Source organism: Pongo pygmaeus, chromosome 11 (genome assembly GCF_028885625.2).
Source record: "Pongo pygmaeus isolate AG05252 chromosome 11, NHGRI_mPonPyg2-v2.0_pri, whole genome shotgun sequence".
In the NCBI taxonomy this organism is placed as follows: Eukaryota; Metazoa; Chordata; class Mammalia; order Primates; family Hominidae; genus Pongo; species Pongo pygmaeus.
In genome coordinates, this window is record NC_072384.2 from 61,487,562 (window position 1) to 61,501,756 (window position 14,195).

Genomic DNA, 14,195 nt, shown 5'->3' on the forward strand with positions numbered 1-14,195 from the left:
CTCAATGGCATGCTCTGAAGCTGTAGTTGAAGATGGATTTCACAATCCTCTGTCCATTCCTATGCATGACTCACCAGTCTCATGTTGAATTGGTAGATTTTTTTTCCATTTCTTCCATTTTTAGGTTTTTATGCTGTAGCTCACCCTGTCTGGGAAAACTTTGTCTAGCAAATGGTCTGAAGCTAAGTTTAAACTCATAAAGTCAAATTTTTGAAAATGAGGCTGTTTCGCAAATAATTGAAAAAAATGATGTTTTCTGTTATCTAGACATTGCTTTGCTAGGCCAAATTCAGCATTTAAAATTTATGCTTTCGGTCGGATGTGGTGGCTTACGCCTGTAATCCCAGCACTTTCGAAGGCCAAGCAGGGCAGATCACCTGAGGTTAAGAGTTCGTGACCAGCCTAGCCAACAGGACAAAAACCCTCTACTAAAAATAGAAAAATTAGCCAGGTGTGGTGGCATGCACCTGTAATCTCAGCTACTTGGGAGGCTGAGACAGAAGAATCGTTTGAACCCAATAGGCAGAGGTTGCAGTGAGCTGAAATCATGCCACTGCACTCCAACCTGGGCAACAGAGCGAGACTCCATCTCAAAAAAAAATTATGCTTTCTTTTTTTTTTTTTTTTTTTTGAGATGGAGTCTTGTTCTGTAGCCCATGCTGGAGTGCAGTGGCATGATCTCAGCTCACTGCAAGCTCCGCCTCCTGGGTTCACACCATTCTCCTGCCTCAGCCTCCCCAGTAGCTGCGACTACAGGCGCCCGCCATGATGCCTGGCTAATTTTTTGTATTTTTAGTAGAGATGAGGTTTCACTGTGTTGGCCAGGATGATCTCGATCTCCTGACCTCGTGATCCGACCGCCTCAGCCTCCCAAAGGGCTGGGATTACAGGCATGAGCCACCGCGCCTGGCCGCTTTCATTTTTGTAGTAATGTCAACCACAAATAGTCAACCACTTAAGTAATTGACTTGACTACTTCTACTGAGCCATAAGAACTGCCAGAATGATATTTCTGATCTTATTTGTTCTTATATGAGCCTCATCATAGTTCCCTGGAATAAAATTATAAATTGTGTATGATATAAATAACTAAAATTAGTTTCAGTTGATTTCTCAAAAGCTATATGTATTTATGATAAGAGGAACTGCACATTATTAGGCAAAAACCTATGAACTGTTTAGCGTAACACATTTTTATATATCTAATTTTTTACCAAAGCTGAACTCTTTCCATGTTTACAAGGTACTCTGGGATTACTAACAAAATAAACAAGAGCCTTTCTAGATAAATGTGTCCATATGCCAGTGCGGTTTAGGTCTGATTCAAGACACAAGTCATTACTTCTGAAAAAATGAAGGCACATTTATTAAATGACTGGGAGAAATTCCATAGTATGTAGAATGGGAATAATAATACATAACATTGTATTTTATGTTCCATTTTTTAAAATGAGTCCGAGGAAGTTAAAATATTCTTTTAATTAAGACACTCAAAGAAATGAAATAAGAAAAATTGATGCAAGGACTCCTTCAAGTTAAGATTTGCGATACAAATATTTTCATCTTTTAACAGGGCAAGCTGATGTGTTCACATCTCAGTTTCAAGCTGTCTCTTTCACTAGGAACATCAGTATTTTTTTTTTTAAAGCACATTTACAATGCTTTCCCATCACCCTTGCTGTGTTTTTGTAGCACCTATAGCCATAACTGGCACCTGGGGGCCTGCATTGCTGGCAGTTTCCCTTACATTTCTTTGGAGTCTTTTCAACTGCTGTGGTTTTACTTAGAAGTCAGCGCTTTGCATATTTGATTTCCTGAGACTGTTTGAATAGTCTTTCTCAGAAAACTGTGCCAGTCTGGCTGTGAACAGCTCTTCTCCGAGGGGAGCTGACAGTAGCCTGCTCGTGTTGGTATGCTTGGACTTGGGTTCCCAGCCATGCCCTGCTATCTTCTCTCCCTAATCCCTCTTATCCTGTCCCTGCCCTAGTGACATCACTGCCCACATCTTGCCATCCCTTTAAAGAAGAGAACAACATTTGAACCAGTCCAGTTAGAAAAAGATTAAAATCCTGCTCAGGGAATCTATGCAAAGCCTCCATAAAAACAATTCCTATTTGTTGTTTCAGCAGCTGATGCGGAAATGATTTTAAACAATAAAACCCGACCGGATAATTCAAACTTCTGTAAGGTAATAATCTGTTGTGAAGACAGAAGTCCCTACTTAAGATGATAGGTATGAAATTTGGGAACAAAGGTAACCTTAAGTTTCTTGATTTGAGTGTATATTTTTAAGATCATCATCGTGTTGACAGTGCAGTTTTGAGATAATGAAAACAAAAATGAGTTTGAATAAGCTTTAAATGGCATGGTGTTTTGAGGTGCTAAGGTAAAGAGAAACATTGTTTTATGAAGTGGCTCATGTGGGTATATATATGTTGGTGTGCTGTGCTGCTAGCGATTCCATGGTCTTCATCAGTATACCACTAGAGAGAGAAGGAAAAGAAGTTAGAATTAGGAAGTCAGTAGTCTTCTTAAAAAAAATACACAAATTCAAATGAGCTCTCACGAGCATACATGGTATAAAAGAGTGTTTTAATTCCTGAAGCAGTTTATAAACTGAAACGGGGTCAAAGAGGGCGTCTAATTTTCCCCCAGAGCTTTTCCAGGGCACGTTGTTCTGTCCTGCAGAAGTCTCTGATCCTCTTTTGCAGGTGCTGAGAGAACTCACTGTGAATTTGGCTTTATTGAATAGTGCTTTAAAGATATGTAAAGTTTAATTAAAACACCCAATCCATTTCCAAATTTGACTCAAAGGGCACTTACACACCATGCATAGGAAGGAATGCTTATCCCATTAAGCCCACTTGTTTTAATTAAACTGTTATCAAGTGTTAAATTTCTCTGCACTCTAGTAAGATAAACTGTATTAAATGATTTTTTTAAAGAAATGTCGCCTAATATATAGCACCTAGAAACTGGAAAAAATCTATTTCAATATTACATATATATGTTTAATAGAAGTGAAGTCAAAAGTCAGATGTATTATTTGTAAACACTTAGATTTTAAACTGATATTTTAAGAAATCTGTGTATTTGACATTTATGTAAAAGGAATTTACGATCTGGGACAAAAATTTATCGATTCATACCTTGTTAAATAACTGGGAAGTCATTACTGGGCAAACATAAATTATGGAGACCTAAGTTAACTTTAAAAAAAGCTTAATTAAAGTAGCATGTGTCTTTCCTTTGAATAGTAGAAAAATAAACTTCAACCTCTTATAAAACATTGACCCAAAAGATAGCCAGTTTTTCTCAGTATCAGGTAACTGTCCCACTCCTATCTCTATGCATTGGGCACCATTTCAACTGAGCACAGAGCAAATCATGTGTGTTAGAGGACACATAAATACATATACATACATACATACATAAAAAATACGTTGTTTTCCTTCATCTGAAAATCTCTAATGCAGAAAATGAATCTGACATAATACCCAGAAATATCCTCTGCATAGACAACAACAGCTCTAGCCATTCCTGACTTTATAAAATAATCCTAATTGTGTATCGCCTGTGGTTATTCAACAAAAGATCATCTTGTAATTGCAAAAACTGAAGCATGCTGATTATTAAGATCCCACTGTTGTTAGAATGGCTAGTAATACATACCAGACAGAAATGGATTTTCATATTTGAGCTGAGCTATTATCATGCTGGTTTCACTTTAGAATTACTCTGCCACACATTTACTGAATAAGTGATTACTTTTGAATCAAAATAGGGAGAGACTGAACAATCACATGAACAGGAGAGCAGTGTCTTGATACTCCCAGCATATGCGATATTGTGCTTCTTAACCCCAAACTCGCTAATATTATTGAGCATTACTCTGTGCATGGCTCAAGGGTACCACTCTTTTGACTTCACGTTGAAAAAAAAAATTTTTTAATGTTTTTATTCTGTCCTGTCTCTGCCACTGCTAAAAGAATTAGCCCAGAAAGAGGAAACTAGACCCCACCAGCAACTTCTCTCCCCTTGCACAAAGTTTTTCTATATACCATTGCCTGGAAATCCACTCCAGCATCGACCAGGGCTTTGGAGATCTGAGCTGACTGCTGAAAGTGAACGTTATCTGCAGGGAGAGAAAGGAAATATAAAGTAGCTAATAGCCACTCCAGTTTTCTGGTACCAAGGGGTGGGAAAGGCACAAGAAGAAAGGGACTGTTTGAAGTTCTAGGACTCAGCATCCCATTTAGCCCAAGACAAGTGACTTGTGGAAAGCAACACTGTTTTATTGAAGTAAATGTAACAGTCTTGCCCCTCATGCTTTTGTTTTGTCAGTAGTGAAATTGCAAACCTGTCTGTGATACTAAAAAGTCTAATTAACTGAAACTCACCATCTGCTGTTCCATGAATAAGGAGGTACTCAACTTGTTTAAAATTTTCAGCTCTGCTCATGACTGTTGAATTCTGGAATTGGGAAAAAGAATGTCATTATTCAAAAAAGGATCTGCCATAAACTGATTTTTCACTTCAGTTTACAAAATAAAATGTTTTCAGCTGGGGCCCCCTTTGATACAAAATATAGCAAACCGATATTCAAGCAAATGCTGTCTCCATGCATGGCAGAATGCACAGCATGCCCTGTGCCTGGGAGACAGGACTGGAAGGGAGGATGCCACATCTTCCCTGAACATGCAGGAAGAGGGCACCTGCCACCCAGCCTGCATGCAAAACCCCTTGAGTCCCAGATCCCAGATTGGCTGTGTCCTATGCATTAGCACAGGGCAGAGTCTCATATTAGTAATGTATGTTCCATGGGCTTCTGCTGTAGTTCAGCCAAAAAGTGTATTGCCATGGCAACCATGTGTCACATGGTGCCATACATGCTACATTTCAAAGAGCCTGTACATAGCATTTGCAACTAAACATACTCTGCAATATGTCATGTGAACTTTGGTCCACATTGCTAAGCTCTGAATGAAAAGCAAATATTACCTCTTTGGGAACAGATGTTAAAAACCTAGGCAAATGTAACATATGGGAGGGGAAGGGGGTAAAAAAGATCAAAAGTGGCCTTAGAAAATCAGTGGGTTGTTGTTGTCTGCCTCATTCTGTCTATTAGAGGAGGTACTATTAGATCAAGTCATACCCAAATTAGCTAAGGAAATAGGATAAAAAAAAATTGGGAAGTCAGCTTTTTGAGACTGCTATGTGGCCTGAGCCAGGGCTCCTAGAATGAGGGTCAGGAGTCTTGGATGAAAAAGCCATTGAAAGCATCTAAAGCTGGTCATCTAATCTGAATTTGAGGATATTCACCAAAGTTGGGATGAAGGTAAAAATGCCACAAAATACTGTAGTGCCTTTGGGAGGGGGTGAGCTAGAGTCCACTTTGATGGTCCTGTTATGTGTTGGGCAGGAAAGAGGCAGCAGCATCTCCATGGGTTTAAAAGCAGCCAGCTCGTCCTGCAGCACCTTGGTGAATCAAATTCAACTTTATGAAAGCCAAGGTTTATATTTCACAGATATCTCTGTACTCATACCAGCTTATATTTTTGATGGGAACCTTGGTGGTCTGGCAGGAAAGGGATGGGGCTAAAGTAACAGTGTTTGTATTCAAGTTCCAGTTTCAATATCAGTGAGCTATGCAACTAAAGATATGCTGCTCTTTGAGCTTTTATTTCTATAAAATTGGAATAGCATAGTCCCTGCTTATTGGCAGTTTTGCTTTCTATGGTTTCAGTTACCTGCAGTATAGTACAATAAGACATTTTGAGAGAGAGAGAGACTACACTCAATTAACTTTTATTACAGTTTATCATTATAATTGTTCTATTTTATTATTAGCTATTGTTAATCTCTTATGGTGCCTAATTTATAAACTTTATCGTAGGTATGTATATATGTAGAGGAAAAAAACCATAATGTATAAAGGGCTTGGTACTATCCACAGTTTCAGGCATCAACTGGGGGTCTTGGAATGTATTCACCTTAAATAAGGGTGGGCTACTATAACTCCTCTTACTCCATCACAATAATAGGAACCAAGAGGCATAGCAAAAGCATTTTTGGGGGGGATAAATTTCTGATGCTGATGTGAGAATTCTTTAACAGTGTTCCTGGAAAAAAGACATTTTATCTACAACTTTCAGGACAGAGCCACCCAAAATGTTTCAGTCGACCGAATGTCCCAAGGTCATCCCGGCCTAGTAGGCTTAAAACAAATGCCCTTCCTCTTCTGTGCAGGCTGGTTCCCACTTGTTCTGACCATATTCCATTTCTCACCCAAATTGAGAATTTTCCTCATGAACTCTCAGAATAAAAACTTGAGTGAGACCCCTTTTATTTCTGAGAAACTTTTTTGTCTGGTAAGATGTCTCAGATAAATACATCTAAATATAAATCCATCTGTCCATCCATCCCAACATCACCATTTATCCCTCCATTGATTTTTTTCATCTAGTCAATCAATATTTACTTATTATGAACTCCACTAAATGATAAGATCCATAGGAAAAAAGATTTGTCTATATTATGCATTACTCTTAACATCTAATAGAATGCGAAATATTTATCAATTAAATGAGTAAATGAAATACATTATCAAGCACTTCAATGTCCACTATATTTGGTCCTAGTTTTGCAGAATCAAGTGTTATCAGCTGGGGTAGGCAGAATAAAATATGCTCATTCTGAAATGTATTGAGATATATTTTGCCCACTTTCTATCCATACACCATACCATTCATGATAATAGCTAACATTCAGTTGAGCATTTACTCTGTGCCTGTCGCTGTGTTAAGCATCACATATAAATAAGGGTTTATAAAACCACTGCTATATCTAATCCTTGCAATATTCGTGTAAAATAGGTCTAGAACAATTCTCCTTTCTAGATAGAGGCACCAAGACTCAGAAGGTGAGTAACCTGCACCCGGTCACAACTACAGCAAGTGTCAGAGCTGGACAAAGTCTGACAGCAAGCCCTTTTTACTTCCTACATTGCACTGCGTCTCTACTAAAATTCCAAGCTGCTTATGATGTGATCTTCTGGCAAAGAAACAGTGTGAAATAAAATGTTAATTAACTGTCCTGGAATTTGAAGTGCACAATAATGTGGGTATCTTTTGAGATCCTCCTAAGACCCATGTCTTCTCAGACTGCACTAATCAGGAGAGAGATTGCTCTGCACAGCCCTGGGTGATTTGGGAGGCATACTTCGTGACTATGCAAGTGACGTATAGCCTAATGGGGCAATAGAACTCTGAGCAATTCTCTGTCCTTCAGAGAGGAAAGGGTCAAAATAAATCTCCCTAAAAGACAGTTTTGCACAGCATTCAAAGCTGGAGACAAGAAAGGCTGAGGCTTGAGTACTGACCGTAAACATTAATCGCCTGAATTGCAGGCTGAGGTGCCCCCATGTGAGTCCTCTTTGGTGATCCTTTCCACTAGCCATGCTCTCAGCCTGCACTGACTTCCTCCCTCCTTTCTTCTCTCCAAATTAAATTTAGCTCTTTGCTCGCGGAAGACAGTCAACTTTAACACTCAGACCTGACCCAAATATACAACTGTGCCACCTCACCTCACCTCCAAAAGGCTCATGGGCCTGCCTTGCTTGGCAGCTTGAAAAGCAAAAGCTGCTCCTACAACCTCCCCGAGCCATGAAACTGAGAAATGTCATTGAAACATAGAGTAATAGTTAGGAGACATATAAATACGCAGGACAGTTAGCAAGGAATGTGATAACTACTGGAGTTTGGACCAAAACAGTTTCTGGCTGCCTTTTTTTTTCTTAAATGGAGTGAATACAGGCTGAAAGAAGACAATTTTTATAAACAAGTAAAACCCTGAGCCTAAGATAAATGTTGTGATGTACACACTGTAGCTGTGATGAACTAGACATGGTGAGAAATGCAACATACTGAGAAAAAGACGAAAACTGTGATAAAAGTGTCATGATGCAAATTGTTTTACATTAACAATATTACACTACAAAGAAAGAAAGACAAATACTTTAATGCAGCAAGAGAAAAATAAAACAAAAGCTTCCCCTGCAACTGCAAGATAAGTGTGCCATTTCAAATGCGCACTTCCCCTGCTCACTGGGAGAAGCCTCCAGAGGGACCTTTCTGTGAGAGGGAGAGAGGCAGCCGAGAGACATACACCCACTTGAAGGCTCTCAGGCTACACAGAACATTTTTTCCCCCCAGAAAAAGGCAGCTGTGCCACCTTGCCTCTGGAACCATTGATCATTCCCTACTCAACTGTGCACCCTGGCTTCTCAATTAACACCCTTTACAGTCCACTGTATGGCACACTTTAAGCTGTAAAGATAACATACAAAGCCAGAAAAAGAAATACAGGCATGAATTTAAGGTATGATTAATGATTAGAAAAAAATTAATTGTGCTATTTTAACCTACCAAAAGAGGATAATCCCTCTTTGCCTATCCATGGAAACAGAAATAAAAAAGGAAATGGATGACTAAGTTAGAAGCCGAATAGTCTATCACCAACTACTAAAAAGGAAACTCAGAGTGATAAATGGGCAAGGATGCAATGGTGGTGCAGTTGGCACTCTCCTGAGGCTAGAAACTTCCGGAGAGCCCCGCTGCCAGCAACAGCCTGGCAAGGAGAAGTGGGAAGGATCGGTCCAGTGGCAGTGCCGACTCCACAGCATCTCTGAGGAGCTTTTCCTTCAGTCCCCAAGAAGAACCATCTGTAGCTGCTCGTTGGATCATGCTGGTTCCTCAGTTACCTTCCAACAAATAAATCTTTGTATTTTTGAATTAAAAGAGAGAGCTGATAAGAGGAGGAGAGTACTATGAGAAACAGAAGGTATAACAATTTTTAAACTACCCCTAGTGCCATCTAGGAACCATAAGGACAATTTGCTTCCTGGAGATAATAATGGTGGCAGCTGCCATGTTTTGAAAGCTTCCTTCATGGCAAGCACAAGCACCTCATTTAATGATTTCAATAACCCTGTGAGGTAGGTCTGATTATCCCATTATCCAGATGAGGAAACTGAGATTCAGTAAGGTTAAGTAGCCTCCTCAAACTCATACTGCTGGTAAGTGGTTGAAACAGAAATTGAGGACATGTTGGCCTAACCCCAAAAGCCCATGTCCCTTACTGTCATATTCTACTGTCACTTGACATCACAACCAAACAACTCATCCCATTTATAAGATCTTATAGAAAGAGCACACAGTCATTGGGTCTAATGGACAGCAACCCAGCACTTCAGTAATATATGACTTTGGGTTTAGCGGCTTGCTCTATGCATTCTCCTACTTGTAACCAAAGCTGCATAAATAATATTAAATGATGCCATTTTGGGAAGCACCATTAATATCACAACAGGGGCCACAGAAAATATTTAAGAAAAGAATGAATTCAACTCACTAAAACAGATGTTTTACTTATTTACATCTATCAAACAACTGTACCCATGGGATACCAAGGAGAGAGCTCCCATCAACCCCAGACAGGGGGCTCCACCTCAGGCCTCACCAAGCAACACTGGCTTCTTTAAAGATCACACAGCAGTCAACATTTTATCAGCACTCAACAAACAAGTTAAGGTTTGGCTTAAATCTGAAGGTCTCTCTCCCTTTGGCATATTCTGGGATAATAGAACAAATGTCAAATCAGTACAAGATGGCATATTTACAAAATTGCACCCTGTTTTGCATAACCTAACGATGCAGCAGTTCTTAAGGATTGAACATTTCAAATCTGCTAGCAGAAGACTGCCAAATCTATGACTGTTTCATACACTTGCCAAAAGCCTATCAAATTTTGAGCAAAATGCAAAATAAATCTCCTCTACAAGTTAAATCAGTCCCTTCTGTGTGTTCCAGGCTGCCCTCTTCTCTTGGCAACAAGGCTCAGGACTTGGGTCCTATTTCTCTTGCCCTTGATCTGATACTTCTCTCTGTGTGTATTCATAAATCCATCCCCTCCCCAGGCTTATGTCCTGTCTTCTTGGCCAGCATTTGGCCTGCTCTTCTCAGAGCCCTTCTTCTGTTATCCCTCAGTTCATTGGACCTGCTTCACACTTCGCCAGAAAACCACTCTTCCTGCTATTCATTTGTCTACTGTGCTGATCTGCCTTCCCCCAATACGTAACCTATTGAGAGCATCATGCTCGTCCTCCCCATCTTCCGAAATCTTTCTCTAATGATTCAGATAAGTGCCCTCTCTCCTGTTTCTAACCCTCAATATCAATATGTTGCATAACATTTTTGTGCCTCAGTTTCTGTGTCAGTAAAATAGAAACACAGTACTTATCTTGGAGGATCTGGAAGAGAATTAAACCTGATAACCCATGTAAAGAGCTTAGAATGATGACTTGCCATAGAAGCACTTAATAAATGAATGAAAACATGAATGAAATAAGTGAAACTAGACCCCCTCTGGCTAGGGAGCAGAGAAGGGGAAACTCTAACTTCTTGGCCACTCCCCTTCCCCTCCCTACATGCTCCTAAGGTATAGAATTCCTGGGGCTTCATAGTCACAATTTGAAAACCACAAGTCTTTTTCATACATATTGGCTACTTTGTCATATTCAGATTCATCTTTTATTACCTACTCTCTTTTATTTCTCTCCCAAAATACTGTTTTTTCTAACTGACAAAGAATAAACTTCCGAATGATTAAAACGTCAGGCACCTCGAATGGGTGAATGAAAGTCTACCACATGTTAACATTTTTTACAAGTTTGACTAAAAGACCTGTGACTGACCACATGAGACACCATTCCTCACTGTTAGGAGCCCACTCCGCAAGGTGTGGCTACAGCTGCTGTCTGCTGATTGACATCGGTTTTGAGGGTTGCCTCTTTGGATCTGATTCCTTTGCTCAAATCTGTCACCATTTCTGTCTGCTGGGACTGAGACATATTGCAGAAAAGATGTTTCCATAGAGCTATACTACCCTTTAGCTCAGGTTTGTCACCCCTCCACTTTGGCTGCCCATTTAGAGCTTCCGGTATCAGCTCCTTGAGGTGGGGGGGATGAACATCTCCTTTCATCTTTGAGGTCTGGATATCCTTTAAAAGTGCTTCTCCCTTGCCTCTTGCCAGTAGTTGGATGATTATCTTCAAAAAGAGTCTTATGGAGTCACTGCATTGGGTCTAGGCCTTAGTCTCAGGGTCCCCTAATCCACATGGCAGCTTTGAAAGAATAGGAAAGGGTGCTCCGTCTGGCTTGACACAGCCCTGGAGGTGAAGGCCTTAGAAAATGGAGTGTGGTCTGGCTTTCAGCAGGGCACAGGCTGAACAACTGCACATGGCATCCCCGCCTGTTCCATTCATGTATGCAAATGGATCTTCTAATTTCCTTTCTTCAACGGTGAGTAGGACTTTGATTTAATGACACGTGCTTCTCTTGGTGATGTGGATTTCTCTAAATTCTTCCAAATCCAGATCAACAATCACCTAATAATAAACCCTTTTCTTATTTGAGTTTTATTAAAAACTGCATTTTCTTCCAAAGGCTTTAATTCTGGCCACCGTATCAGTGGCTATTTAGCTGAAAACATGGAGTAAGATCAGGGCCTTACTTGTTACACACTTTGGTCATTCCTAATCCTCAGTGTACTGAAAAGAGTCACTGATCCAGACTAAACGTGAACCGCTTTAAAAATATTTCCTTCTGATCCACTGAAATGCACAGGGTGGTGATATCCTCTAAGGAATTGTCTCCTTTGTCTTTTCAAAAAGGATGGGAGGAAGAGAGAAAGGGAGAGAAGGAAAAAGAGAGAGAGAGAGAGAGGAGGAGAGAGAGAGAGGAGAAAAGAAAAACAACCTGGGAAAGAAAAGTAAAAGATGGGGTCCAGAGGGGCAGCTGGGGCCTTGGAGGAAAATAGAATCTTTGAATGTATTCCTGCCAGAGACAAAAGCACAGGCTCATTTAAAAAACAAAGGAGGGCAGCTTTATTCTAAAGCCTGCTGTGCACCAAAAATAGGCACTTAGATTCAGTTCTCCACATAGATTCAGTTCTCCACATTTCGGAGGAAGCAACTTACCACAGTGGAGACAATTCAGTTAGTGCATTTGCCTCACTTGTATCCTGCCCACCTTAACTATCGCCCTCCCAAATAATTCCTCTTAGTAACACATTGGGAACCTTTAGCTCCCTGGTACTGGCAGTTTTAATGTGTCCATTGCCAGCAATGAATTTTGTGCCAAGAAAACCCGACTCCTGGCGTGGAAGGATTAAACAGTCCTCGGGTGCCATCTGTGCAGTGAAGTGAAAGAGTGACTTTGTGCACCCAGTGTGCGTGTGTTGCCATTGGCAGGAGGAAGTGACTTCTATTTACATGACTACCTCATGCAGCGAACACCTAAAGGGGGAGATGGAAATGGCCACCGCAGTCGAGGATAGAGCTGGAGAAGAGGGGGATCTATGTGGGAACGAGGAGCCTATAGGAAAGACTGGAAATTTATGCAGGTTGAAATGGCAGGCTACAACTAATTATCCTATCTCATTATATAGGGAAGGCTGGTTGAAGAGGAAATACCCCATTGGCTGATGTTATTTGAGGAAGTAGGGTAGGTGCCATGAACCTCCTTAGATGTCAAAGTTGGGCTTGATCTTGTGCTTCTAGCCTCCATTTTTTAGAATATAATTTTTTAAATGAACATTTTGGATTCATCATCCACCATGTTCAAGTGAGGGATTGGGATCCTGGGCAGTTACACCTCTAATGTTTCGGGCACTTTCAGAATCTTGTAGGAGAAAACTCTTTGACAATCAAATTTAAGTATTCTGGTTGGGTCGTTAACAAGAAAATTTGAACTGGAAAATGAAAACGGTGATGGAGAAATTCTTGTATAACAATGTTTCCTTTAAAAAAGTTTTTAAGTTAAATCAGGAAAGGTTATACTTCCTAAAGGGGAAGGCAAAGAATACAATGTTGAATAGCTTGTACACCTTGAATAGCTAACAGTACTGAAGAGGGGAAAATTCAGTACAAGATACCTATTAGTTCAAGGTGGAATAAAATGAGGATTCAGAGATATACAAGGAAACTATCAAAAGGGGATTCAAAAGGGGATGCTACTCCACTGAGAGGGCTGTGTAAGTTTCTGAGTGGGTGGAGATGGAGGGGAAATGACACTCCACATGGAAGGATCAGAGGGCAAAGGCACAAAAGGGAAAGCCACAGAAACATTCAGAGAACAGCAAGCATTCCAGACAAAGTGGGCTACTATAGGAAGGGTGCTGAACACCTGGGTAAAGAGTGAGGACTGGGCTTAGTTGAGTACGCAAGAAGGAACTATGAACATGTTGTGGGTGGGAGTTAATCTCCCAGCTCTGTGCACAATAGACTAGAGTGTGAGAAGACAAGATAAGGGGAGACGAATCGGGTTATTGTTATAAAAGGAGATAGGTTATGTGACAATAGCAATGTGGTTATGAAGAAGGAAATGAGTGTCTAAAGCAGCTTATGGGGAGGTGGAGGAGAAAGAATGGGAAGAATTGAGCCCTAAGTATTAAATGGGACCCTTAGCAGAAATGGGGACAATCTAATTACAGGACTGTTTTGTAGGGGTAGATGATTTGTGCATCTCACTTTGCAGATTGTTACTTTTCTATCTTGACTGAGAAACATACATGAAAACCGTCATACAGCCACTATCACAAAAACATTGCTATCACAGCTCCCTGCAAACACACACAAACACACACACACACACACACACACACACACCTTACTCATTAAGCTGAAAATAACTGGTAAAACTAAATTGTCTATACTTGTCTTGCAAAACTAGAAACTTTTGAGTTTTACTGTGTTTTGATCAGACGACTTCAGCACCCATAGTAATAGTGATGACATCTTACAAAAACATATGGATATTGCTCAGAGCAAGGTATTAATATGAAGTCATGACACAGATGAAAAGAAGTTGTGTTCTTAAGTTATTCCTATTGTTTTTCTTTCTCTTTAATTCACTGTCTTGGGAAGAATTGTGAACATTCTTTGAAAAATATAAACATCATAAATGATTTACCTTGTCAGCTGTAAGTTTCAGGGTTTTTAAAAAATTTTTTTCAACCTAACATGACAAGCAGAATCAGCAAAGTTTTGGAATGATCAAAGTGCCAGAAGGGTCCCTAGTACTTATGCTAGCACTTCCAGCTGCATCAATGTGGCACCAGAGACAATGCTCTGGCTT

At 40.1% G+C, this 14,195-nt stretch overlaps 1 protein-coding gene across 2 annotated transcripts in view; it reads right to left on the reverse strand.

Annotated features, from left to right (window-relative positions):
- Positions 1–1,342: 1,342 nt before the first annotated feature.
- The window catches only part of DPP4 (dipeptidyl peptidase 4), an 82,844-nt gene continuing 69,991 nt past the window's right edge, over positions 1,343–14,195 (reverse strand). For both annotated transcript variants that reach the window (XM_054478194.2, XM_054478195.2), the window contains exons 24-26: positions 4,401–4,473; positions 4,062–4,135; positions 1,343–2,483 (exon numbers count right to left, since the gene is read on the reverse strand). In XM_054478194.2, the coding sequence (XP_054334169.1) occupies positions 2,382–2,483; positions 4,062–4,135; positions 4,401–4,473 (249 nt within the window). In that variant the 3' untranslated portion in view covers positions 1,343–2,381. The remainder of the gene's footprint in view (positions 2,484–4,061; positions 4,136–4,400; positions 4,474–14,195) is intronic.